Source organism: Triplophysa rosa, linkage group LG11 (assembly GCF_024868665.1).
Source record: "Triplophysa rosa linkage group LG11, Trosa_1v2, whole genome shotgun sequence".
In the NCBI taxonomy this organism is placed as follows: domain Eukaryota; kingdom Metazoa; phylum Chordata; class Actinopteri; order Cypriniformes; family Nemacheilidae; genus Triplophysa; species Triplophysa rosa.
The window spans coordinates 3,613,064-3,640,969 of NC_079900.1; the positions used below are offsets into that span (position 1 = coordinate 3,613,064).

Here is a 27,906-nt window from a genome sequence, read left to right on the forward strand (position 1 = left end):
CAAAACAACAACACATTTAATGCCTTACATAAAACAACATCAGACTGCGAAGAAAATGTCACATGGAACCGCATATTAGCCTTCGAGAATGATTTCACGTCGGAATGTTAATTGAAGCGGCACAAAACCTTTAATGTGGAGAGGGTAGCGGGTATAAAAGTTAGCAATGGATAAGTTTGTGACATGGAATGAAAAGAAAACCGGAAATTCTGTACCAGCAGACAAAACAACGACAGACAGCTTTCCTGTTGCTCAGTGGTTAGAGCGTGGTGCTAGCAACACCAAGGCCATGTGTTCGATCCAAAGGATTGCTCATACTTAGATACAAATGTGTAATATAATGCAATGTAAGTCGCTTTGGATAAAAGCGTCTGCCAAATGCGTAAATAAAGTGCATTACCATTTCGTTGGGGAAAGGAACCCTTCCCTACCTGAGAAACACTGATTTAAGCACTTCACACAACAGTTAGACATTAAACTACAAATTTCATTTTTAACAGCTATGCACAAGTACCGTATAATCAATTTGACAAAGTTTACGAAATTACAATAAAGTCAATAATGTAAATCAGAATCAGAAGGAGCTTTATTACCAAGTATGTTTAAACACAAGGAGTTTGACTTGGCGACAGGAGCTTAGTGCAGAAGAAAATGTACACATAAAAAAACTGAGAATTAAATGAAAACAAGAATGCACTATTTACAAGAAGTGAAAAATATATATATAGAGACATCATTTTTAAATGAGGTTGCAGATGAGTTATTTACAGGTTTAACGTATTGTTTCTTACAATGTACAGTTTCCAGATGCTATGCGCAATCGTGATGGACAGTGTGTAGTAAGAGCTTTTAATTGCTCAGGCTGAGAATAACCTGCGGGGGGAAACTGTTCTTGTGTCTGGCTGTTCTGGTGGTCAGTGCTCTGTAGCTCCGGCCAGATGGCAACAGTTGGAAGAGGGAGTGAGCTGGGTGAGAGGGTCCAAAGTGATTTTCTTGGCCCTTTTTCTCACTCTGGAGGTGTAAAGATCTTGGCGGTTGGGCAGGGGGGCACCAATAATCCTCTCAGCAGTCCTGACTGTTCATGTAGTCTCTTAATGTCTGATTTAGTAGTGTGTCCCAGTTCAGGTCCAGAGAGATGGTGGTGCCCAGGATCCTGAATGACTCTTCTGCAGCCACAGTGTTGTTCATGATGGGGAGTGGGGGGAGTGCAGGGGGGTTCTCCTGAAGTCCACCATCATCTCCACTGTTTTGAGCGTGTTGAGCTCCAGGTTGTTGTGATTGCACCAGACAGCCAGCTCTGCAACCTCCTGTCTGTAAGCAGACTCGTCTCCATTGTGGATGAGGCCGAGTGTCATCTGCAAATTTCTGGAGAAAGTTAACCAGAAATAAAGTTGTACAAACTGCCAATGAATGTTTTTTGTTCTAAAGAAAATGACAAAATAAATATTAAATAATTTTAGGGGAGGAGTTGATCCGAGCTGATGCCAGGCTGGCATTTTGTCACATTATAGGTGAATGTGAAGTTTTGTTTAATACCAATGCCATCATTGCTTCTCGCGCATTAATGTACTTTTGTCAGTTACAAATAACATGTTCTATGGACTCCTCTAAACCGCAATACTCACATAATCCTGTTGGATGAATGTTTACTCATTTTAGGGTTTTATTCAAGTGTCCATCATATTCTTGATAAAATATTTTTCTCTTTGAACGATTTTAGTGACTGTAAAGCCGAATATGAATCTGTATAACGATCTTTTTGAATTGTCCTCAATCCACTGTAATGCTGCCGGGTTGTGCACTGTGTGTATGACAAGTTTTTATAATAATGACATCAGTATTACGTTCGGTCTGCCAGCCCCGAATGAAGTTGAACTGTCAAACATCCTTGTAGAACAAGTACGCTAAACCTAAACTGACATATTTCCTTAAAATGCTCACTAAACAGTTTTTAATGAAAACGTTCAATTTGAAATACATTTTGTAAGGTTAACAATGTAGTTTTATTAAAATCCGGTTTAGTTACCCAATACATCGAGTGAACAGATATCCCACATATGTTTTTACAGTCAATATATCCGAGGTAAGACTAGGCTAAATATGATTTCCAATCACATTTTTACACAATTGAAATTAGGTCATAACTGAAATAATTATTAAAAAGTCTTACATGTAATATCAGAATTCATACAATAAAAAGTTTACAAAAAAGTCTGAGGATGATCAAATAAATATGAATATGTGACTGATGGTCTATCCTCATTCATCTCTTGGGCTCTGGGGGACGGATTCTCCAAATCCATCTGAACAACAGCCACGACGTTGAAGATCACTATAGGTTCTATCAGCGGGTCATTTACTCCCAAAACAGCTTTTTGGCATCACCAGATCTCAAACAGTGGGTCTTTGAGGAAAAGCTTTCTGGATTCAATTCTGTTGTTGAAAAGCCTACAGGAATATAAACATTGATATTACAGTCCAGCACAAACAAAGACATTCATGGTTTTGCTCTGTATAACATCAATATACACAATATCTGGGGAGAGGGACTATTGACTGTGTTCCTTTATGGGGATGTTCACATGTGTGTTCTAGAGTAAACAAACAGATGACTGAACAGCTCTTGATTGTTCAACACCACATTCAGAAGATCAGGATTGTGACCCAACATCATCTGATAGTATATTCTGATAGACTCTTCACTGAATCCTTGAACATACACTTTCTGTGAGGGCCAGTCAGATATAACATCATCTTCCACCTCTGTTCTGCAGGTTATTATGACCTTCGCCTCAGGTAGAAGGTCATGGTCCATAATCTTCTGCAGGATGGAATGTTCTTGCACAGAAGTGACACCATCAAACACAATGACAACATTCTCAGAGTTTTCCTCAATGTCTTCAAATACCTCTCGTCTGTCTTTTTCTCTTGGTGTGAAATACCCATCAAACAAAAATGATTTCAAATTCACCAGGTTGGAAATGTGGGACACAACAGTTTCATCAAAATAAAACACGTAGTCTGGCTGTTTGTCATCCTTTTCTGTCCACATTTTCAACATTTGCTGGACGACTGTAGTCTTTCCTATTCCAGGTTTGCCAATCAGCAGGATGTTTCTGGTTTTCCATTTCAGTAGATCTTCAGGTGAAAGTGTTTCTTGTTTATCAGGAATGTAAGATCTCAGTTTTTTGGGCCGTAGTTTTCTGAACTTTTTGCACTTTTTCTTTATTTTGCTGTGTGCGGTTTTCACCACAGAGCCTGTCTCTAAAACAAGAGGTATGTAAATGAAGTTTGTTTGTGACTTGTTGTGCAGATATTTACAGCTCTGTTGCCACTGATTTTTCAGGATACGTTTTGCTTTCGTCTTGAGCTCCATCTGGTAGTTCTGACAGGGTTTTGTGCCTAAAATAACAAAAATTAAATTTAAAATATTTATTTACTGTATTTGTACTTCAATTTTTTCACATATCTACTCACCAAATGAATAGCTAGCATCTGCATCTTCCCTAAAGGAGAAACAACATATCCAGACATGTAAATCAACGTGTAACGTTCTCTTCCGAGTGAAATCCAAAATACTGAGTAACTTGTAACTGGCCTCTTCCCCTTTTTTAATGACCCAGTCTAGTATACTTCTGGCTTTATCAAACTCGGTCTCCTCTGCTTTGAGAGCATCAACCTCATGGACATTGAAAACCTTCTGCTGATAAAGATTCTCAGTGATGAGAGGAAGGTTTTGCATACCAGTCACTAGGTCACGCCTACATTTTCGGAGGTACTCAACAGCAGATTTCTGTGCACAAGCCATAACCTGAAGTACAAAAGACAGATAATGTTCTTAAATGATTATTCAATGTTAAACATTAACACATAAATCATTTAACACTGATGCATCTCCCTGGTGTGTAAAGCCTAAATCTGCAATTTTCAAATCTTACATTAATACAGAGAAACATCTGTGCCACACAGATCATTTCAAACATGTTTAACATTTAGGATAACGTGTTTAATCAACATATTTTTCTCTTCCCCGTGAGTCTCCGACGCGTGTTCACAAGACCACAACCATCCAGGATGTGCCCCAACGCATGCGCCATGCAACGTTAGAGCGTGCAACCCGGATGTGCATGCGTCGTGGTGCTCTCGTGGTGCATGCACGAGGGTAGACACACACGCAGAGCCACAACCCTGTATATTAAACACACTTGAGTAAATTGGAACAGAACAGTCGCATACCTTGATCAATCAGGATCAGGTTATTTTACATTTAAGATACAGTATAACAACAAAATGTCACAAAATTAGCTGTAAAGAGAGGCTGTAATTATGTGAACCACTGCCTTTTATGTGAAGGTGATGTTAAATTCGACGACACACCCGCATCCACCATGTTAATTAAGCAATAAATGAACGAAATGCTCCCTGTTGTAACATCCACCCATTGAAAAAAGAAAAGTGACATGTAGTGGAAAGTAGTACATTTACATTTAGACATTTAGCAGAAGCTTTTATCCAAAGCGACTTACAGAGAGTTCAGGGAGCAATAAGCGATATGTCATACAGGAGCAATAATACAACAGGTGCTAATACAAAGTTACAAGTTTCAAATATAGTAGCAATAACATTCACATTAATGTATGTTCAGTGCATGAGGAAATATTAAAGAAAAAAAATCGATTTGCTGTTTTTTGAAAATTGATATCGAATCGACCGCATTTAAAGAGAATTATTAATCGATTTTAAAGTAAAAAATGACAATATTTTTATTTTTTGGGTGAACTAGCCCTTTAAATATGTGGCTAATAATAACGTTAAAGGTAATGTTAAAGCGAGCGGCCATGTAACGTTAAAGTGGCTAACGTTTAGCTACTGCATACATCACTTTCAACTAGTGTTGGGCGATATTCAATATAATCAGATCGTTCGATCGCCAGCCTGTGGATCGCCGATACACGATAGTATCGAGGGGCGGGGCAATTACGCATTTATCTCCTGATTAACAACTTCAAAGGCAATTTTCTCAATATTTTGATTTTTTTGCGCTCTCAGATTCCGAGTTTTAAACGGTTGTATCTCAGCCAGATATTGTCCTATTCTAACAACCATATATCTATAGAAAGTCTTATTTATTCAGCTTTCAGATTATGTAAAAATTTTGAAAAATTGACCCATAAGACTGGTTTTGTTGTCCAGGGTCACATATAATTAAAAGTCTGAGTCTTTCTGTCACTGCAAACCTTCAGTTTCCTCCATCTCCCCTTTGCGATTCATTGCTGTATGGCATTAGGCCTACTTAACTTGCTGTGTTTCGATCTGAGGTCGTAGTATTGTCAAGACGGTTTGTGTCGTTTTTTTATTAAAAGCTGCTAATATTAGTTAACTTTAAATTGAGTAATTTTGTATTAGTATGGGTCTATATAGGCTAATATATCTATCTATATAATCTAAATGAGGACAATAATCCCTTCAATGGTGTTTACAGAAGACAATAAGGAACATAATATGCATTTCTGCCTAGACTATCTGCACTTACATGAAGAAAGAACTACAAACAAGTCTGGGTGGAAATGACTTGAAAGAACGCATAGTTTGCACACACAAGTGACATGAGACCAGAGGTGGACAGAAGTGAAAGTCGCGGTGCAAAGGTGCGCAAGCGTGGAACAGATCGTGCAGTGTCGTAAATCGTCGCAAAACAGAATTATCATTTGCGCATGCACGTTTTCTACTATGTCATTATGCGCATGCGCGGACGGATCGTGCAGGCATCCCGGATCGTGTACCGACAGTATTCCTGTCTATAACTACTTGTTGTCTCAGTTATTGTTTAGTTTTATGCTTTTGCGACGTATGCTATTATTTTTATTGCTCACAAGAAAATCATCAAATAGCCTATAAGGAATGACAGTTTTATGTCAGAACAGCTTACTTTTTCAATATGAAAAACGAAAGTATAAACAGTATGATTCGTTCGGGTCTGCTCTAGTTACTGTATTACGGTAAAGTTGCCATTTTCTGTATTTTATATGGTAATGCTAAAATATTGTATAGCGAATTATGAATGCATGTTAACTACAAAAACATATTAAGAAGATATGGGATTCATATTTTTCGTGTATTCACCTGATGGCGGCAAAGTTGGGACCGTCTAAAACCTCAGTGAATTGATTATGGGCAAAGAGAGTTGGCCTAAAAGACACTATAATTACAAAGCATGTGTACAGTTATTCTTTACAAAAAAGCTGTCATTATGGCAAACACACAAAGCGTTATAAAAGGATTTAAAATAAAAGTCTTAAATAGATTTAAGATAAAATCTCAATTTAAGATTTTTTACTTAATCACACAAGTACATAGCGATTGGCTTCATTCGCATGTGTGTGAGTAAAAAATTTATCACATTAGGGCGCAACGATGGTTTTCAGTATCGAAATGCAATGTCCCAACCGCAATAATAATCGCATAGTGCATGTAGGGCAGAGTTGAAGTGGGTTGTTCCGATAGACGATACTATCGTGTATCGACGATCCTCAGACCTATCGGCGATAGCTGATTCCCTAGACGATAGTTGGCTGTTTGCCAATATATGTTGCAAATCAATATTACAAACGCGCATTTCTTCATGCAAGAGAGCTTGCAATGCACACGGCTTAGGCTTTTCCTCGCACCAGAGAGAGTTTATAATGTGCGGGCTTTGAGTTTTCAGAGCACGAGAGAGCCTGTGATGCGCGCGGCTCGGGCTCAGGAATTGCTATACGCGTGAGGGTTTAAAACCAGCGCACGAGTTGTTCCCGTTTGGCAATCAAGTAATAACAGCGCACGCGGGCATCAATGACGCATTTGGATGAATGATATTGACTCATAGCAATAGTTTACTTTCTCTTGTTTAAAAGGTTGCGCTGGTAAGTAACAATGTTGCCAGCTGCACTGAACTTAAACTCTGATAGAATGCTAATTGCAGTCACACGAGCATTTTCTAGACACATAAGCTACTGTTTTTGTCCACAAATCCAGCTTGTCATNCGCTGGACTCTGTCCACTGTGCAGCTCTGCGCTTTATACTGCAACCACCGCACTGCATCTACTTACATGCTGTGGACCTCCATACCAGAGAGGAGCTAGAAGCATTCTGCCTCTCCTCAGTCGTGGTTTCCTGCTTCAGGTCATACCCCATTTTGCATTTTTTTATATTGATATGTTATTAAATTATCTTAAATTAAAATAATTAAATAATGTGACGTTTTATTTGTTTCCGTTTGACAGAGTCGCTGTTACTGAGAATGCTTCGCTGCTGCAGTTCATCTGATGTCCAGCAGGAGGCGTCAGCGGTTCTGCTCTCTGCCCTGCAGCACAAGCTGGACTTCTCCTGTGGTTCTGCACTGGACCTGACAGAAGACACCCCCACACAGACTCTGACTCCTGAGGACTGTCGTGTGATGTCTACAGTCATTCAGAGAGTTTATAGAGATACACACACCCTCACTCAGCTGAATCTACACGACTGTCAGATTAACACCGCTGGAATAGATCAACTCTTCACATTCTTACACTCTGTTAAACTCCAGTGAGCAAACATGATCATATATGATTCATACTCACAGAGATACAATTACAGATTTAAGCATATAAAACATCCCTCTCTCTCTCTTTCAGGTGTGGTAAATCCATGCTGCTTCAGTTTCTCTCTCATGTGGATGATGGGAAAGCTGAATGTCTTTCTCGGGCTCTGGGTGAAGAAGTGGATCTCAGTCAGACTCATCTGGACCTGCAGGTCTGTGGAGGTCTGGCTCTGGTTCTGGAACATTCTGAAGGTCTGACAGAACTGGATCTCAGTCAGTGTCATCTAACTGATCAGAGTCTGGATGTCCTGCTGCCAAACCTCCACAAAGCACAAAACATTGAGTGAGTGAAAGACGGAGAGAGAAATAGTGAATGTAATACATTAAGTATCCTCTGATATTTTATGTTTCTCTTTTGTTATTTTGCAGTTTTAGTGGCAATAGCATCCTGAACTGAAGCGCAGAAAATCTACAGTTCGTCTTCTACATAAACATAAGACAGTGAGGTGTGCGTGAGCATCATCAGTGACACTGAGTCTGGGTTAAGTGCTTATCACTCTTTTATTTAAGAATTTTATCCATGTTGAAATACACTTTATACTGCTTCATGTTTGGTTTCTTGCGTGTGGACATGTAAAATTAGTTAATTAATAGAATTTTGACTTGATGTGAGAGCATAGTAGAGATTGACATGAGTCATGGAGAGAGGACGAGACCAGACGTGGTAAATCTAGAACTGTGGTCAAAAAAGTTCCCAAAAACTGCCTTAAAGCTTTGTGCTTTCAACAATATTTACTATACTGTACAGAGATGATGAATAAGAATAGATTAATAGATGGAGTCAGTCATCTGTTTGTTTACTCTAGAACACACATGTGAACATCCCCATAAAGGAACACAGTCAATAGTCCCTCTCCCCAGATATTGTGTATATTGATGTTATACAGAGCAAAACCATGAATGTCTTTGTTTGTGCTGGACTGTAATATCAATGTTTATATTCCTGTAGGCTTTTCAACAACAGAATTGAATCCAGAAAGCTTTTCCTCAAAGACCCACTGTTTGAGATCTGGTGATGCCAAAAAGCTGTTTTTGGAGTAAATGACCCGCTTATAGAACCTATAGTGATCTTCAACGTCGTGGCTGTTGTTCAGATGGATTTGGAGAATCCGTCCCCCAGAGCCCAAGAGATGAATGAGGATAGACCATCAGTCACATATTCATATTTATTTGATCATCCTCAGACTTTTTTGTAAACTTTTTATTGTATGAATTCTGATATTACATGTAAGACTTTTTAATAATTATTTCAGTTATGACCTAATTTCAATTGTGTAAAAATGTGATTGGAAAATCATATTTAGCCTAGTCTTACCTCGGATATATTGACTGTAAAAACATATGTGGGATATCTGTTCACTCGATGTATTGTGTAACTAAACCGGATTTTAATAAAACTACATTGTTAACCTTACAAAATGTATTTCAAATTGAACGTTTTCATTAAAAACTGTTTAGTGAGCATTTTAAGGAAATATGTCAGTTTAGGTTTAGCGTACTTGTTCTACAAGGATGTTTGACAGTTCAACTTCATTCGGGGCTGGCAGACCGAACGTAATACTGATGTCATTATTATAAAAGCTTGTCATACACTCAGTGCACAACCCAGCAGCATTACAGTGGATTGAGGACAATTCAAAAAGATCGTTATACAGATTCATATTCGGCTTTACAGTCACTAAAATCGTTCAAAGAGAAAAATATTTTATCAAGAATATGATGGACACTTGAATAAAACCCTAAAATGAGTAAACATTCATCCAACAGGATTATGTGAGTATTGCGGTTTAGAGGAGTCCATAGAACATGTTATTTGTAACTGACAAAAGTACATTAATGCGCGAGAAGCAATGATGGCATTGGTATTAAACAAAACTTCACATTCACCTATAATGTGACAAAATGCCAGCCTGGCATCAGCTCGGATCAACTCCTCCCCTAAAATTATTTAATATTTATTTTGTCATTTTCTTTAGAACAAAAAACATTCATTGGCAGTTTGTACAACTTTATTTCTGGTTAACTTTCTCCAGAAATTTGCAGATGACACTCGGCCTCATCCACAATGGAGACGAGTCTGCTTACAGACAGGAGGTTGCAGAGCTGGCTGTCTGGTGCAATCACAACAACCTGGAGCTCAACACGCTCAAAACAGTGGAGATGATGGTGGACTTCAGGAGAACCCCCCTGCACTCCCCCCACTCCCCATCATGAACAACACTGTGGCTGCAGAAGAGTCATTCAGGATCCTGGGCACCACCATCTCTCTGGACCTGAACTGGGACACACTACTAAATCAGACATTAAGAGACTACATGAACAGTCAGGACTGCTGAGAGGATTATTGGTGCCCCCCTGCCCAACCGCCAAGATCTTTACACCTCCAGAGTGAGAAAAAGGGCCAAGAAAATCACTTTGGACCCTCTCACCCAGCTCACTCCCTCTTCCAACTGTTGCCATCTGGCCGGAGCTACAGAGCACTGACCACCAGAACAGCCAGACACAAGAACAGTTTCCCCCCGCAGGTTATTCTCAGCCTGAGCAATTAAAAGCTCTTACTACACACTGTCCATCACGATTGCGCATAGCATCTGGAAACTGTACATTGTAAGAAACAATACGTTAAACCTGTAAATAACTCATCTGCAACCTCATTTAAAAATGATGTCTCTATATATATATTTTTCACTTCTTGTAAATAGTGCATTCTTGTTTTCATTTAATTCTCAGTTTTTTTATGTGTACATTTTCTTCTGCACTAAGCTCCTGTCGCCAAGTCAAATTCCTTGTGTTTAAACATACTTGGTAATAAAGCTCCTTCTGATTCTGATTTACATTATTGACTTTATTGTAATTTCGTTAACTTTGTCAAATTGATTATACGGTACTTGTGCATAGCTGTTAAAAATGAAATTTGTAGTTTAATGTCTAACTGTTGTGTGAAGTGCTTAAATCAGTGTTTCTCAGGTAGGGAAGGGTTCCTTTCCCCAACGAAATGGTAATGCACTTTATTTACGCATTTGGCAGACGCTTTTATCCAAAGCGACTTACATTGCATTATATTACACATTTGTATCTAAGTATGAGCAATCCTTTGGATCGAACACATGGCCTTGGTGTTGCTAGCACCACGCTCTAACCACTGAGCAACAGGAAAGCTGTCTGTCGTTGTTTTGTCTGCTGGTACAGAATTTCCGGTTTTCTTTTCATTCCATGTCACAAACTTATCCATTGCTAACTTTTATACCCGCTACCCTCTCCACATTAAAGGTTTTGTGCCGCTTCAATTAACATTCCGACGTGAAATCATTCTCGAAGGCTAATATGCGGTTCCATGTGACATTTTCTTCGCAGTCTGATGTTGTTTTATGTAAGGCATTAAATGTGTTGTTGTTTTGTTTTCAGTGTATGGTCAATAAATAAAGGAATTAATAAAGATGACACAATGTTTCCTGTCATGACCCAATTTCCTGGCCCACCTGTCATGTCTCTATTCCCCACCGGTGGGGCCCGCCCCACACTTTGAGAAACACTGGCTTAAATGAACAGCAAACAGATGTTGACAACTTCACATCATTTTTTTAAAGTATGCTTTACTTTCATTGGCTTTGTAGAGATTGGTTAAAACATGATCGTATAAAATCCTGCGAGTGAACAGAAATCACCTTGTTTGTAGCTTCCAAAAGGTCTGGAGAACAATCATTGTTAATTGATCAAGGAGGAGCTACAATTTATGACTGACGATTTGCAGAGTATATAAGACAAAGCACACGACCCTCAGAGTGTCTGCTTGTGGCAGGATGGCGGGAACTACAGGGATGGTTTGTCTTGTGGCTATTTGTGCATGGTTTTGTGCTGTCTGTCATGCTGTTCCACGGTTTAGTAATTTTCCCCAAGAGCTGCAATCTTCAGTCTTCCAGCAAACTGAAGAACAGTTTTCTCAGAAGTTTCCACTTCAGAAGCCGGTGGTGCAGTCAGAACCTCTTGACAAATGTGCTGTAGCTGATTATGAGCAGATCCAGTGTGGACAACCTGGTATCAGTGGTGCCGAATGTGAAGCTATAAACTGCTGCTTTAATGGGCAGGAGTGTTATTACGGGATGTCAGGTAAGGGTGTTAGACCAGTGAAATGTTTCTTGCAAAGCTTTTTCCCTGATAACTTCCTCTCTCTCATTAAAGTGACTGTCCAGTGTATAAGAGATGGTCAGTTTGTGTTGGTGGTGGCTAGAGACGTTTCGCTGCCTCGTCTGAGTCTGGACACAGTCCGTCTGCTGGGTGGAAATGAAGCACCTTGTGGTCCTGTTGGTTCCACGCCTTCCTTTGCCATATACCAGTTTCCAGTCACTGCCTGTGGCACCAGCATGATGGTGAGTTTGCTGTTGATGAGTTTGATGTCCGGAACAGATTTGATGTCAATTGTGTTTTTGCCTGCAGGAGGAAAATGGTTATGTGGTGTATGAGAACAGAATGACTTCATCCTATGAAGTGGGGATTGGACCTCTTGGCTCCATCACAAGGGACAGTCAATTTGAGTAGGTCATCTGTGTTTTCTCTCAGGACTGTGAATCCTCGAACAGATGTAAGAAGCTCACTGTTTGTTGTCTAGACTTCTCTTCCAGTGTAGATATTCTGCCACTGCTGTGGAAGCTCTGGTTGTGGAGGTCAACACCGTTCCTCCACCTCCCCCTGTAGCTGCTCCTGGACCCCTCAGGGTGGAGCTTAGACTGGCAAATGGCCAATGTGTCACTAAAGGCTGTGCAGAAGGTAATGTGCTAGTCTTCAAAAAATGCTCAAGAGGAGTGATGCTTGTAGCACTGGTCTCAAACTCTAGACGGGACGGTAATGGTAAAGTGTTCCTCCTCAGGAGATGAGGCGTACACGTCCTACTACGGTGAGGATGAGTATCCAGTCACAAAAGTCCTGCGAGACCCTGTGTATGTTGAGGTGCGCATTTTGGAGAGGACTGACCCCAATCTTGTCCTGATGTTGGGACACTGTTGGGCGACATCAACCCCTAGTCCTCTCAGTCTACCCCAGTGGGATCTTCTAGTTGATGGGTGAGTAGAATCCCAAGCCTTTGTCCAGAGTGTGCTGTGAACGAGTCCTGACTGTCACTTCTTTTTAAGATGTCCTTACCAGGATGACCGTTACCTGACTGCACTGGTTCCTGTAGTTGGCACGTCTGATCTTCAGTTCCCGACCCACGCCAAGCGCTTTGTTGTGAAGATGTTTACGTTTGTGGATCCATCATCACTGGCCCCTCTGCAGGAGACTGTATGACTTCCTTACAGCCTTTCGTATCATCTAAATTACATTTTGTATTTGTTGCTAAAGCTGATCTCTTTGTTGGTCAGATCTATATTCACTGTAGTACTGCGGTGTGCCACCCTGCTTCTGGTACCTGTGAGCAGAGCTGTGCCAGGAAAAGTAGGTGTTTCTCTTTGGTTTGTGAACCACATCAAAAGACATCAGTTTCATCTTCTGATTCTTGTGTTCCAGAGAGAGCAGTTGCTGGAAAAAGCAGCGAAGAAACTGTTGTTTCCAGTGGAGGTGTTTTCTTTACGATGTAAATTTCATTGATTTTAATNAGGATGACCGTTACCTGACTGCACTGGTTCATGTAGTTGGCACGTCTGGTCTTCAGTTCCCGACCCACGCCAAGCGCTTTGTTGTGAAGATGTTTACGTTTGTGGATCCATCATCACTGGCCCCTCTGCAGGAGACTGTATGATTTCCTTAAAGCCTTTCGTATCATCTAAATTACATTTTTTGTATTTGTTGCTTAAGCTGATCTCTTTGTTGGTCAGATCTATATTCACTGTAGTACTGCGGTGTGCCACCCTGCTTCTGGTTCCTGTGAGCAGAGCTGTGCCAGGAAAAGTAGGTGTTTCACTTTGATTAGTGAACCACATCAAAAGACATCAGTTTCATCTTCTGATTCTTGTGTTCCAGGAGAGCAGTTGCTGGAAAAAGCAGCGAAGAAACCGTTGTTTCCAGTGGAGGTGTTTTCTTTACGATGATAATTTCCTTGCTGATTTTAATAAAGTTCTTAGACTCTACCTGTTGTCAGCATTTGCTTACATGGTGTGCATTTTCAATAGTTTTTCCCCAATGGCAGATTGAAGTGTCTTGAGAGAAAGATGACCGTTTTTATTTTTGGGTGACCATCAGCGTAAACTAAATTCATATGTTTGTACAGTATAGGTGTAAGTTCTAATATGGTCATGTTAACGTTTGCTTGGTACCCTAAAGTTTTTGTATTGAGATGCTTTATTGTAAAATTACCACTAAGGTCCTGAGCACTTAACGTCTTAACATGAACTAGCTAAAAAAAAGCACATTGCGTTTAAGCATTGTAAATTGTAGTTAGTATGGTCATGCATTGTTCGTGCTTATGCTTCATTTTTACAGACCGTTTAATTTCTAAAGTTTGTTGGTAAATGTTGACCCCCAACATTAACGTGATAATGCTTCAGAAATAGTTTGACCCATTTCACTGCATTATGGGCAATGATTTTAGGAAAATTGGAATGAGCTATAATCTGAGTATGGGTTAAATGTATTTATCTCAAAAGAACTGGTTTGAGTTTTTTTTTTGTTCCATGTGTAGGTGACTAAAGGGAGAGTTCTGGTCCACACTCCTACACACTAGGTGGCGATAATGCGCCTTTAAAGGGTGCTACCAGCCATAAAACCAAAAAGATGAAATGTACAAGTAGAACCTTGGCAGTGTCCGAAATGGCCCCCTATACCCTAATATAATGCACGGTTTGAGGGGACATCCATTTTTTTAGTGGTGTCCGAATTCATAGTGGACATTGAGTGCACTCAATCCCATGATGCATCATAATAACGAGTGTACAACCGATGTTAACTCGCGGTTAGCTGCTAGCCATCGTGATGCTCGACGCCCGCAGCGTTTCCAGTGCACAGTGTCTGAATTTACTCGCTCGTTTTCACCCGCTCCTTAAAGTGCCAGTGGACTTTATTAGTGAACTAATGTTGGGAATAGTGAATGAGGGTATAGTGGGCGATTTCGGACACAGCCCATGAGAGTAGAGCACAACTTTATCCCCTGAACAGTTTTCTTGCGGAAGTCGAGCCCGAGGCTCTGTGGTATTTTTATAAATATGTCTTAACCCAACAAAAACTGTTCTTGTCAGCAGTCCGTATGTGACGGGATAAGCACATATAAAGGGCACATAGGTGAGTTTTACGTGATGTGTTGCTGCAGGTCGTCTACATTGTAAATGAACCTGCAGTTAAATTTGTAGGACTGTCACGCTCTTGCCATGAAAACTGTACCTCGCTATTTTACGAATTTGTTTGCGTGACTACAGCTGTGAGATTTATTTTAGTCATACTGTAATCGCTAAATGTAATGGCAAACAAACGCAAAACGTTATTGTTGCGTTTTATGTACGTTAAAGATGTCCACATTCGTCTGGTGAAGTTGATGCTTGTTTCTTTCTCTGTAGTATTTTATATTATACTTTGCTTTGCAGGTTTAAGACTCCAGTACTGCCAGGGCCTTCAAAATGGCCGGTAACCAGCAGTCCGCTGTTGTCTACCTCAGAAAGACCTGGGGGAACCTGGTGACCAAGATGCAAAACTTTCCAGTCATTGTTGAGAATCTTCATCAGCGGAGGGTTTTTAATGACTATGATGTGGGTGCTGTCAAAGCGATGAGCACAGAGCCTGATAAAGCCAGATATATATTGAAAAGGGTCACAAACCAGGGGGAATGCGCCAGTTATGAGTTACTCAAGATTTTGGATTTCACTTGGAAGAGGACATTACATCCAAGTTTACACAAATGGATCAAACGTTACTCCTTCAGGGAAGACTCGGAGGCCAACTCTTCATTTGGTGAAGCTTCAGTCACACCAAAGTTTGGAGCTGAACAGACGAAAGGTATGAGTTACACATAACTGTAATATGGTTTAGTTCTTCAACAACCTGATTTTCCTGTGTGTTTTTTTATATTATATTATATTATATATTATATTATTTGCACATTAAATTAAATATTTTTTATTTATTAACTACTGTAGTGTATGGACATGCAATTCCTTCTACTCTGTGTTTTATAAACACTTTTATGTTGAAAAAATGGCAAAGCATTTGCACACTGTCATAAGACACATTATTAGCCATAATAATTTACAGTATACATTATTTGTATTATATTTTTTCAAATATTCCTGTAATTCAGGGGTGTGCTTAATTAATCCCAAGGGGCCAAATGAGAAATGGGTTACCCCAAAAGGCTAAACCTAATTATGCTCAATATTGAATTCATGGCTTTTAAAATGCAGTAAATATCTGATCTGATCTAACTCTTTTAAATTTTAAAAGAAAAAACACCACCACTTATACTTTTCATTTTGTGTATATCACTGGTTAGACACGTACACACCAATGTGAAATCAGATGAAATCATCACATTGCCTGATTTTCAAAGTCGTTGCATCACTGTTCTTTTCACACTGCATGACTATCTGGGGTCGCATTCGGTTGCTGCAGTGTTCACATTGAACGATGGATCGGTGACAGGAGATTACACACTGCATGACTTTACAATAGGTCAGATTCGCCGACAAATCTGGTCTGCAAACAACGTTTCACAACCAAACGCACGCGAGAAGTGATACGTGATATCAGAGTTCTCTCACGACATTGGAAGCCATGCTTGCTGATGTGGTCTCCTCCCCAAACCTCATTTTGCCTTGTATCTTGCCTTCTCATTGGCTGTAGGTATCGACAATGTAATTTTTCAGTCAGAACTCATTTCACACAGCAGGATTTTGAGTCGCAGACAGGTGCATTTTAACATGTCAAATGTTTCACTCTCTCAGATCGCATCTTTGATAATTCGCAATGCGTGATTGTCACTCACGTGAACGAGCACCGATTTCCCTCTGATTTCGGAAATTTGTCTGTGATTCCTCAAAACCTGTCGGCGACTGAAAATCGGGGCCAAAATCATGCAGTGTGAGCATCGGCATTAGGGCATTTCACAGCAATAGTGACCGATTGCAGAACAGCAGAACCATACGTCACAGCCGTATCTCTTTCTCAGCTCTCAGTACGCTGGTGTCTGTAGACACGCTTTTGATAACAGAAATTGCCATGTCATGCTATAGTAAACCATACCTCACAACACTCGTCCCGCCTCAGGCGCTTCAAAAGGGTGCTTCAAAAGACACGAGACGCAAACGCAGTATTCAACGCAGCGTTTAAACCCGTCCGTTAGCTACAACCGTCTAGCTAGCGCATGTCTTCCTCTCTTTTCATTTTTACTCAAGTATGCTGCATTGCAGACTCAATGCATTGCTATGTCATTTCCACCAAAATCCAAACTGAAAAGTGATGTTATTGAATACATTTAAAAACCGCCTCACTGGCCGGATGAAATTGCTTTGGGGGCCGGATGTGGCCCGCAGGCCGTAGTTTGCCCTCCCTCTTCCCCCCCCCTAAGTCATTTAAATTATGACATTTTGTGTAATTTATTCGTGTAATCGACTTTTCAATGTCGACTAGTAGGAGCTTACCGTTTAAACGACTAGTTGATTAGTCTCGCACATCCCTAGTTAAAACAACGGTCATTTCTGCTTACTGTGTCCCAATGTGTGCATACTGTTGTGTTCCAAGTACACAACAAAAATACCACTTTTAAGTTTTGTTTTATGTAAATTGTGACTCAAGATACAATTTTTATGACATTAAAAGTGGAAGCTGAGGATTTTGCTGACACAACGACATTGACAGGTGTCCCTCACTCATTGAACACTGGTTAAAATTGCACATTTGTTTGGATTTAAACATAGTTGGAATCATTTGAGATAATTCAAAGGACTAGTTCACTTTAAAATTTTCCCCCATTTACTTTCCATAGTAGGACTAAAAATTGCTATGGAAAGTGAATGGGTGCAAATTTTGAAGTCCTTTAAGTTCAGTGCACAAGTAAACAAATAACGAAACACCGTTATAGTGGATATTTTATTCTCTATTCTTTTGAAATCATGTGAAAGCTTTATGTGAGGAACACTGTCTCATAACTGAAATGAATGTCAATCCAAAAATATTTGTCTAAATATTACTAACTAAACTAAATATTTGTCACTTTATTGCAATTTTAGGCACAGCGCCCTGTCAACATTACCTGACACAGCTTAAGATGAAAGCAAAAAGTATCCTGGAGAACCAGAGGGATCATAGGAGTAAATATTTGCTTCACAAACAGCAAGAAAATTTCCATTTCATACCGCTTGCTTCAAAAAAGGAAACTGTGAAAAGGGAGCAATCTTATTCTTCTCAGGAGGAATATGTGGAAATGGGGGATGGCACATATTCTTCAGATGCGGAAGTAGAATGTCTCTATATCGAGCCTTTTTCTTTAAAAAGTGATTCCGTGATAAAAAAAACAAAATTTGAAGCAAAAAACAAAAAACGACGAAAGAAAAAGCTGGGAGCTCACTTTCCTAACAAGGAAGAAACGGTTTCACCTGAAGATTTACTAACAATGCAGAACAAGAACATCCTGCTGTTCGGCAAACCTGGAATTGGAAAAACCACAATCGCCCAGCAAATGTTGCATCTATGGACGGAGAAAACCATCAGAGTACCAGACTACATGTTTTATTTTGATGAAACTATTGTCTCCCACAGTTCCAACCTGATGAATCTTGATTCTCTTTTGTTTGATGTGTATGTAAAAGCAAAAGAAGAAGACCAACAAGAGGTGCTTCAAGATATGAAAGACAATGTTGAGAATGTTGTTTTCATATTTGATGGTGTCACTCGTCTGCAAGAAGACTCTGTCTTGAAGAAGATCATGAACCATGATGTGCTACGTAAGGCGAAAGTCATAATAACATGCAGAACAGAGATGGAAAAAGATTCTCTTTTCTCAGATTGGCCAACACAGAAAGTGTATGTTCAAGGATTCAGTGAAGAGTCTATCAGAATTTACTATCAGATGATGTTGGGTCACAATCCTGATCTTCTGAATGTGGTGTTGAACAATCAAGAGCTGTTCAGTCTTAGTTATGTGCCTATGTATGCGTTCATGATTGCAAATATGATTCTTCTCAAAGACGACACGGTGCTCAACAATCCACACACAGTCACAAACATGAACATCCACATTTTCTTTAATGCTTTGATGAAATATGGGGATAAAAACCTTTTGGAAATTGATGAGTATTTGAAAGAGATCAAAGATCAGCTTGATCTCTTAATGAAAAATGCATTCAGTGCAACTGAGCAGAAAAGCCTGAACCTTCCAGAGATCAGCGGTGATGAAACTGACATTTGTCATGCTTTTCTGAAAATGATCACAATAAGAGACAGTCTGACGTCTGAAACAAAATACTGTGCGTTTCTCCACAACACAATGCAGGAATTCTTCTCAGCTTTGTGGCTTGTTGAGAATCCAGATGAAATTGAGAAAGTCCTGAAACTGTGTCAGACTGAAGAGAGTCAACACATGAGACATGTTCTGCCTTTCCTGTGTGGACTTCTGGGAGAACATAACAACAAACTCCTCAAGTGTCTCTTCTCAGAGGATCAGATGAAGAAAACATCCGAACGGTTCATTGAGAAACTTTCGGACACTTTCCTCAAACCTCAGAGTGATGGTGAAGACGTTGATCTTCTCTATGTGTGTCAGTGCTTGTATGAGCTTCAGTCATCTAACGCTTGCTTGATGTTTCTGGAGAAGATGAAGCATCAGCTGGACATTGATGTGAATCTGGACCCTCATCAGAGTTGTGCTTTTTCTTACGTGATCAGTCAATCCAGAGATAAAGAAGTTCATCTGAATTTGCAGGACTTCACTGTATCTGACTCAGGAATGATCATGATTCTCTTTTGCACGCCAAAGATCAGGTAAAGCAGAAAAAAAATAATTATGTTAGAAATACCATCATTAATGAAACCTTTTAAATATTTCTCAAACATAATTATAATTTGGAAATTTTATGCAAGCTCTGGCTTTGTTGTTTAGCGTGACATCATAACGTATAAAAGCCATCAGAATGTAACCTCATTCACACATTCTGCCATTTTATGTCAGTTTGCTTTAAGCAATTTTCTTTAAAAAGTGGTATGTAGTGTAATGTAGAAAGGGGTAATAACTTATTTGTCTGGCATTGACAATAAAACCACAAATATGTTTTTAGTCTAAAGAGTAGAAGCCCTGTGTTGTCATCTTACTGTTACAATCATTTAGATGACGCATGAATATAGAAAACTAAGTTAAAACTCCTATTGAAATGAATGTTTGGATATTTCGTTTAGTTAATCAAAATTATTTGACATTCACAAAAATAAAACCCATTTAAAATTCAATTGATTCAAATCTCACTTACAGATCTTTAAATAGTGAATACTTAAGTTGTTGTATTTATTTCTGTTACAGATTGAAACCTTGCAATGCTGCTTTCAATCAAATCAAAGTCTTACTACAATTCATTCATAAAGTTTCTGTTAATAAAACAACTCTGGAGGGTGAGAAGAGGAAGAGATCGCACTGCTGCTGCAACTCTTTTCACAATAACACCCCAGAACTGGGTGATGCCCTGCTGGATCTTTACTCACATGTGAAGGACTATGAGACTCAAACAGGCAGGAGTTTTCTTCCAGCGTTACAGCCGGTTTTCCAGTCATCACCTGATGTCTGGTTCATAGATCTTTCAGAGAGAAAGTCCTCCATCCTCCTGGAAGTGTTGAAGCTCCAGACAGTGAAGAAACCAGTAGAGCTGAGAGGATGGACAGATGAAGAGAGTGAAGTGATGAGTTTCATTCAGTGTCTGCCCCACATCTCACAACTGGGGTAAGAGAATGTTTTTGTAGCCAAGAGCGTTTTATTAAAGGATTACCGGTGTTTTTTTATTTCATCATACATTCTGTTAGGCATGTATAAATGCTACTACGTTTTAGCTTCTTAAAGTGTGTTTGTATGCAGTGGCGGAGCTAGAGTTTTATTTATGGGGTGGCCAGGGGGTGGCCAAGGATACTTCAGGGGGTCCACAGACCATGACAGAAAATGTGTGTGTAACCCTGACCTGGCATAAAATTATTTTAAAAAAATCCCAGGATTTCTGATACGAGGTACAAGTGATCATTTTTCTTCTAAATGTATGTAGATGAAATAAATAATAAAATATAAATAATGAAAATGTTGAAAACATAGCTTAACCTTGATAACTTGTTCAATTTAAACAGAAACAAAGCAGCACCAGAGGGGTCTTTAAATTGATGTGGATCAGAGCAGCATATATCTGATAAAACATAAACTCATTCCATAGGACTGCAAGATTAAAACAAAATCATTGATGCTGATTATTGCCCTTGATGTTGTCATCTTGATTATTACTTTCAGATATTAGGATACATGAACACTTGTCACACGCTACAAAACAAGCCGAGAAGCGTTTATGAATTATTGTATTGCTGTTTTATTGCTTTTTTGATTCTCTAAGGAACATAAAAAATAGTTATTCAAACGGGAAATATGTAGAAAACAAACAAAGAACATCCAACATCACTAAAACACTCAATGGCTTCAGGTAATACAGTAAAGAGTCTGACTACTATTGCATCTCTTTCTTACATCGTATCTGTACGCGGTTGTTAGTGATAAACTTTTTGAGCGCGACGCACTTCAGCACAGCTCTTCTTCACCGATGAATCATTTAAACGCCTTTGATTGGTCAGAATATTCATACCCTGAACTTGATTGGCTGTAATGCTCAAAGCTGTAGCAGAGCAAAGAAGCGGTCATCCACATTCGTTCATTTTCACCTAATCTTATTTAGATTGCGACTGTCATATCTAGTTTTTTATTATGCATGGACTGTTTTTCTTCTTTTGTCTTGAACTTGGAGAGCAGATTTGTTCACCTTGTTGTCATTTTTTCCAAAGCCTCTGTTAATTTCCGACCCTGATGTAAACAATGTATGTTATGTTGGGAACCGATTTACTATCTGTTAATGGAGCCTAACATAAACTTACACAATGAAAAGTTGTTTAGGAATCCTAAAGCCAAGGCTAAAGAGGGAAACTTATTTCTTCCTTCTAAAGTTTGTATGAAGTAACGTACACCTGCTTAGAATGTTAAAAGAAATAGAGGATCTCTCCCAACACGCTCTGTTCTGCAGGTTAATGCAGTTCTTCACTGAACTCAACAGACCGGACACAAACCCTGAAGATCTGGACTCATAGATCTCTTTCATTAAACACATCATCAAGGTGGAGCTCATCCTGTACAGACACATAAACACACACAGTCATCAATAAATATAAAAATAAATCACTGTAAATGTATTAATTTACATATTAAGCCATCAGCTAATAATCATTGTGCTCAATTATGTTTAAATGTAAAGATTTCTATCAGGTCAAATGTGTCATTTATACCGCTGAAAGTGAATCCTGTTCAGAAATGGCAAGATTTCTCTGATGTTGCTTGATATGTCAATCCCTTTACAGTCCACAGTGATGGATGGAATTTCACACTGAAGGAAATAGTGAAGTTTTTCCCAACTCAAGGAACAGGAAGAGAAATCTCCGCCCACTTTCTCCAGGAAACACAATGTCAATTCCTCTTCTTGAGCTTCAAACACACATTCAGTCAGCGACTGGAAAGTCTCTTTAGACAGTCTAAACACACACAGAATTTATAGTATTTCATTTTGTTTGTTGTTATAAATGCAAGGTGGCTGTGCGTGTTTTTCATACATTTTAAAACCTGAACACATCAAATAAATAAAGTCTATACTGAAACAATGGCTGCACACATTTCACAGGGCAGCAAAACACGACCCCTGCAAGTTTTAAATACTCTGGACATATTTTAAACTTACAGTTTCTCACCAAGCATTAACTGAATAATAAATTATATGTATCCTATTATTTTATTGTAATATAATATTAAATGATTCTTAAATTTAATCTTTTAGTAATTTTTATTGTAATATTAGTCTGGTAAAATGCTAAAGCTTTGAATACTAGAGAACCCAGATTGGATTACTTCTGTATTTATAGAAATGAGACATGAGTTAATGTGAAAGCTTTATGTTTTACCCTCCACCTGTGCCGTCTCTAGAGATGATTTGCAAAATGTAATCTGGCTGTGTGTGTTCATGTGTTTTGGAGGAGGCGTGGCTTTGGAGAGAGCTCTGAAGGGAGGGCGACATCTTTCCCCTTTTTACACTTTCAAAGCTAGATTGCTATTGCTAGCTTTTACAAAACTGCCAACCCTAACTTAAACTTTAAGATGTTTCAAAACTTTTTAAAGACAAGCAGGGATCGTCAAACATTTAAAATCAAACACTTGGTGAAATATGTCATATGGTCAGACCTGAGAGTCACTGGGCTCTGCAGAGACAGAAGGAGAATCAGAGAGAGAGACTTCATCCTGCAGTCGGTCAAGTTCAAACACTGGACAGTCCAGAGTCTCAGAAGAGAAGCCAAACTGCTCAGAACTCTGGACATCTCGCTGTCTGACCGCCGTTTATCATTCAGATCGACTGAGAGTTCATCTACACTGACAGGAACTCTTTCAGACCTCAATGCACGCACTATTCTCACCACCTATCCACCAGCTGAAAAGAACACAAAATGTAGACAGTAACCTATATAATACAGTAAATATTAAAACATTTATTTTGTAAAATGGTCTTACCTGATGTCTGTTGCTTGTGATGTGTTGAGAAGTCTTGTTCCTCTGAGAGAGATGGCTTGAGGATAGAGTTAACGTGAGTCTGTCAGCTGACAGTGTAAGAGCCCGCCACACCTGCATGAGCTGCTATGGTAAGTATTCCTGAGATGAGGTTGAAATCTAGAGCTGAAACAGTGACAGTCACCACTCTGATCCCTCCTGAAATCGGCTCGTGTTAAAAAGACTCAACACACAGTGTCAGCACCTGAAAAACAACACGGGATTCTACAATAAAAACATTCACGCACCAATGATGAACAAATATTGGTAGTTTATATGCAAAAATAAAGATTACATTCATTGTATAAGTAATGTTATTAGCAGATATATGTTAGAACAATAAAATTTTGTAATTTACATTTAATTGATAGGACTTGAAAGATAGCTAAACTATAAATAATATTAATACCATAACGTTACACTATTAATAAGCTTTAAAAATAAATAATGCATTAGATCAAGCAATTAAACCCTCAAAAGATTAACGTCAGTTGTGAGATGTAGGGCAGACACTGAAGGAAACTCATCACTTCACTCTCTTCATCTGTCCATCCTCTCAGCTTTACTGGTTTCTTCTCTGTCTGGAGCTTCAACACTTCCAGGAGGATGGAGGTCTTTCTCTCTGAGAGATCTATGATCCAGACATCAGGTGTTGGCTGTATATAAACTGACTGTAATGCTGGAAGTAAACTCCTGCCTGTCTGAGTCTCATAGTCCTTCATATGTGAGTAAAGATCCAGCAGAAAATCACTCTGAATAGAGCTGTTCATATCTTCACAAGGGAAAGTTGTGTATGTGCAGAGCGATGTCAACAGTTTCATCATCTGATCTCGTGTTTGTGTCTCAGTTTCTGCTGCTTTAATATAAAGTCTCAACAGAAATCTGTTTACATCATGGACATGAGAAACTTCCAATCTGTTTAAAAGACAAAATAAGAAAGATCACAAAGTGTTTTACTACAACAGTGTTTTAGTGCCACATAACAAATAACATTATGATATTAAACTTGTGATATTTCAAAAATAAAGAAAAAATACAAGAACAAAGTCACATTGTTATGAGATTAAACTCTTAATATTTCAAAAATAAAGTAAAAATTATGACAACATTACAAAATTTAGGACAAAAGAAAATACGGATATAATTTTTATGTGAATGTGTGTGGAGTGATGTTGGGAACAAGCAGATCTGTGAAGCACAACATCACAAATCTTTTTGTAACACTATTTACAGTCAAGCAGATGAGCCGTATGAGCACAACAAGCTTAGCTTTAGTTCACAGTATTCCCACAGAAAACCATTACAAAGAAAACACTGCGGTTATAAACTGGGTTAATGTATCAAGATGGCGATATTAAAAGATCAAATGAAGTATAAAGTCCTTATTATTAAAACACATACGAGCATATGAACACAGAACTGTAAATGACACATTAAACGTGCTCGATTGAAAGGACAACACTTAAAGTGCCCTAGCACTCATTTACCCTCTTTATGAATATTCACCATGTTTTTACTGTGGTAATCAGTCTGACAAAAACACGGTCACTACACTTTAACTATAATAAAACCATGGACAGCTTTCTCTTTGTATTTTGACGTTTATTCCGAAAGATATTATGATTTAAACTCACAACTTATTTTAATGATTGAAATTAAAGTTTCACTGATACATATTATTGGCTTTATTAATGCTTTTAAAACACCACTTTATGTCTTGCCTAATAACATCCTTCAGCTTTGACTTATTCACGATACAGCACAGCCCTTTTGTACCTTATTGAATACATATATATAAAATAAACTTTTGTAATGTCATATACATATTTTAGGCAACAAGTGTTCAGCATGTTGTTGTACATTCTCTTACCCCAGTTGTGAGATGTAGGGCAGACACTGAAGGAAACTCATCACTTCACTCTCTTCATCTGTCCATCCTCTCAGCTTTACTGGTTTCTTCTCTGTCTGGAGCTTCAACACTTCCAGGAGGATGGAGGTCTTTCTCTCTGAGAGATCTATGATCCAGACATCAGGTGTTGGCTGTATATAAACTGACTGTAATGCTGGAAGTAAACTCCTGCCTGTCTGAGTCTCATAGTCCTTCATATGTGAGTAAAGATCCAGCAGAAAATCACTCTGAATANCTTCATCCTGCAGTCGGTCAAGTTCAAACACTGGACAGTCCAGAGTCTCAGAAGAGAAGCCAAACTGCTCAGAACTCTGGACATCTCGCTGTCTGACCGCCGTTTATCATTCAGATCGACTGAGAGTTCATCTACACTGACAGGAACTCTTTCAGACCTCAATGCACGCACTATTCTCACCACCATATAACCACTCAGCCTGAGAAAAGAACACAAAATATAAACAGTAAACTCTATAAATACAGTAAATATTTAAAACATTTATTTTGTCAAATTCGGTCCTTTACCTGAGTGTCTGTATGCTTGTGATGTGTCTGAAGAGAAGTCTTGTTCCTCTGAGAGAGATGGCTTGAGGATTTAGAGTTAAAGTGAGTCTGTCAGCTGACAGGTGTAAGACTCCGCCCACAAACCTGCATGTGCTGCTGGGTAATATTCCCTTGAGACTGAGGTTGAAATCTAGAGCCTGAAACAGTGACATCACCAGCTCTGGATCCTCTCTGAACTCGGCCCGTTTAAAAAGACTCAACACAAAGAGATCAGCACCACTGAAAAACAACAACGGATTAAAATAAAAAACATTCTAAACCGCACCAATGATGAACACAACATATTGTAGTTTATATGCAAAAAATAAAAGCATTACATTTGCATTGTAAAGTAATGTTATAAGAATTTAAATGTTAAAAAAGTTAAAAATGTTTGTAATTTACATTTATTGATTAGGACTTGAAAGATTAGGCTACTATTAAAAATAATATTTAATATAAGCATAAACGGTACAACTATTAATAAGCTTAAAAATAAATATGATTAGTCAAGATTAACCTCAAGATTAAACATTAACCTCAGTTGTGAGATGTAGGGCAGACACTGAAGGAAACTCATCACTTCACTCTCTTCATCTGTCCATCCTCTCAGCTTTACTGGTTTCTTCTCTGTCTGGAGCATCAACACTTCCAGGAGGATGGAGGTCTTTCTCTCTTGAGAGATCTATGATCCAGACAACAGGTGTCTGATAAACTCTCTGTAATGCTGGAAGTAAACTCCTGTCTGATTGAGTCTCATAGTCCTTCACATGTGAGTAAAGATCCAGCAGAAAATCACTCTGAATATACTCCAGAGACTCGTAATCTTTCTCATCAAAAGGGAAGGTGTTGTAACTGCACACAGATGTCAGTAGAGGAATGAAACTTGTTCCTGTATTGATGTCATTATTTACAGCTGTAACACAGATCCTNCGCTGGTTTTAAACCCTCACGCGCATAGCAATTCCTGAGCCCGAGCATCACAAGCTCTCTCGTGCACTGAAAACTCAAAGCCCGCACATTATAAACTCTCTCTGGTGCGAGGAAAAGCCTAAGCCGCGTGCATTGCAAGCTCTCTTGCATGAAGAAATGCGCGTTTGTAATATTGATTTGCAACATATATTGGCAAACAGCCAACTATCGTCTAGGGAATCAGCTATCGCCGATAGGTCTGAGGATCGTCGATACACGATAGTATCGTCTATCGGAACAACCCTACTTTCAACTCTGCCCTACATCGCACCTACTGCGATGTGATTATTGCGGATGGGCACATTGCAATTTCGATACTGAAACCATGTATCGTGCAGCCCTAAGTGTGATACAATCTTTTCTACTCACACACATGCAATAGAAGCACAATCACGCTATGTATTTGTGATTTAATTAAAAAAATCTTAAATTGAAGATTTTATCCTTAAATCTTATTTAAGACTTTTATTTTAAATCCTTTAAAAGCGCTTTTGTGGTTTGGCCAAATGACAGCTTTTTTGTAAAAATAACTGTACACTATGCTTTTGAGATTATAGTGTTCTTTTAGGCCAACTCTCTTTGCCCATAATCAATTCACTGGAGTTTTTAGACGGTCCCTAACTTTGCCGCCATCGAGGTGAATACACGGAAAAATATGAATCCCATATTCTTCTTAATAGTGTTGTTTGTAGTTAACATGCATGTCATAATTCGCTAATACAATATTTTAGCATTAGCCATTATAAAATACAGAAAATGAGCAACTTTACCGTAATACAGTAACTTAGAGCAGACCGGCAACGACAGTCATCTGTTTATACTTTCGTTTTTCGACATTGAAAAAGTAAGCTGTTCTGATATAAAACTGTCATTCCTTATAGGCATATTTTGATGATTTTCTTGTTGAGCAATAAAAATAATAGGCATACGTCGCAAAAGCTTAAAACTAAACAATAACCTGTAGACAACAAGTAGTTTACGACAGGAAGTACTGTCAGTACACGATCCGGGGTGCCTGCACGATCCGTCCGCGCATAATGACGTGATAGAAAACGCGCATGCGCAAATGATAATTCTGTTTTGCGACGATTTACGACACTGCACGATCTGTTCCACGCTTGAGCACCTCTGTACCCGGA

General features: G+C 38.9%; 4 protein-coding genes across 8 annotated transcripts; 2 read left to right on the plus strand and 2 right to left on the minus strand.

Moving 5' to 3' along the window:
* On the minus strand, positions 1-27,800 carry LOC130561823 (uncharacterized). Of its 5 annotated transcripts, XM_057346412.1 has the most exons (4): positions 3,939-4,130; positions 3,478-3,811; positions 2,721-3,402; positions 1-2,448 (listed from the first exon to the last, which is right to left on the minus strand). In XM_057346412.1, exons 1-4 carry the CDS (start codon positions 3,990-3,992, stop codon positions 2,382-2,384), a joined length of 1,137 nt encoding a protein of 378 aa, XP_057202395.1. In that variant the 5' UTR covers positions 3,993-4,130; the 3' UTR covers positions 1-2,381. The 5 variants fall into 5 exon arrangements, 4 of the variants coding, with proteins under 4 accessions (XP_057202395.1, XP_057202394.1, XP_057202393.1 ...); XR_008963862.1 differs by lacking the exon at positions 3,939-4,130 and having other exon boundaries at positions 1-3,402; positions 3,478-3,506; positions 3,745-3,931; XM_057346411.1 differs by lacking the exon at positions 3,939-4,130 and adding an exon at positions 27,726-27,800 and having other exon boundaries at positions 1-3,402.
* On the plus strand, positions 11,428-13,196 carry LOC130561822 (zona pellucida sperm-binding protein 4-like). Its single transcript, XM_057346408.1, has 8 exons — positions 11,428-11,726; positions 11,799-11,986; positions 12,054-12,151; positions 12,226-12,383; positions 12,484-12,676; positions 12,746-12,893; positions 12,974-13,046; positions 13,119-13,196. The coding sequence occupies exons 1-8, from the start codon at positions 11,438-11,440 to the stop codon at positions 13,187-13,189; spliced, it is 1,218 nt and encodes a 405-aa protein (XP_057202391.1). The 5' UTR covers positions 11,428-11,437; the 3' UTR covers positions 13,190-13,196.
* Positions 14,338-20,461, plus strand: LOC130561243 (protein NLRC5-like). The gene is made up of 4 exons (XM_057345446.1): positions 14,338-14,825; positions 15,125-15,533; positions 17,762-19,511; positions 20,044-20,461. The coding sequence occupies exons 2-4, from the start codon at positions 15,158-15,160 to the stop codon at positions 20,459-20,461; spliced, it is 2,544 nt and encodes an 847-aa protein (XP_057201429.1). The 5' UTR covers positions 14,338-14,825; positions 15,125-15,157.
* On the minus strand, positions 25,449-26,731 carry LOC130561245 (uncharacterized). Its single transcript, XM_057345447.1, has 3 exons — positions 26,335-26,731; positions 25,778-26,035; positions 25,449-25,689 (listed from the first exon to the last, which is right to left on the minus strand). The coding sequence occupies exons 1-3, from the start codon at positions 26,436-26,438 to the stop codon at positions 25,449-25,451; spliced, it is 603 nt and encodes a 200-aa protein (XP_057201430.1). The 5' UTR covers positions 26,439-26,731.
* Positions 27,801-27,906: the final 106 nt, after the last annotated feature.

Bases quoted from the DNA above. Each gene is read 5' to 3' on its own strand.
- LOC130561823 (XM_057346409.1), bottom strand. From the start codon at position 3,992: ATGTTAAACATGTTTGAAATGATCTGTGTGGCACAGATGTTTCTCTGT. The intron at 3,812-3,938 runs GTAAGATTTGAA...TTTGTACTTCAG, and splicing joins AGATGTTTCTCTGTATTAAT to GTTATGGCTTGTGCACAGAA. The intron at 3,403-3,477 runs GTGAGTAGATAT...TTGTTATTTTAG, and splicing joins AGATGCTAGCTATTCATTTG to GCACAAAACCCTGTCAGAAC.
- LOC130561822 (XM_057346408.1), top strand. From the start codon at position 11,438: ATGGTTTGTCTTGTGGCTATTTGTGCATGGTTTTGTGCTGTCTGTCAT. The intron at 11,987-12,053 runs GTGAGTTTGCTG...TTTTGCCTGCAG, and splicing joins CCTGTGGCACCAGCATGATG to GAGGAAAATGGTTATGTGGT. The intron at 12,152-12,225 runs GTAGGTCATCTG...TTTGTTGTCTAG, and splicing joins ACAAGGGACAGTCAATTTGA to ACTTCTCTTCCAGTGTAGAT.
- LOC130561243 (XM_057345446.1), top strand. From the start codon at position 15,158: ATGGCCGGTAACCAGCAGTCCGCTGTTGTCTACCTCAGAAAGACCTGG. The intron at 15,534-17,761 runs GTATGAGTTACA...TTGCAATTTTAG, and splicing joins TGGAGCTGAACAGACGAAAG to GCACAGCGCCCTGTCAACAT. The intron at 19,512-20,043 runs GTAAAGCAGAAA...TTTCTGTTACAG, and splicing joins TTTTGCACGCCAAAGATCAG to ATTGAAACCTTGCAATGCTG.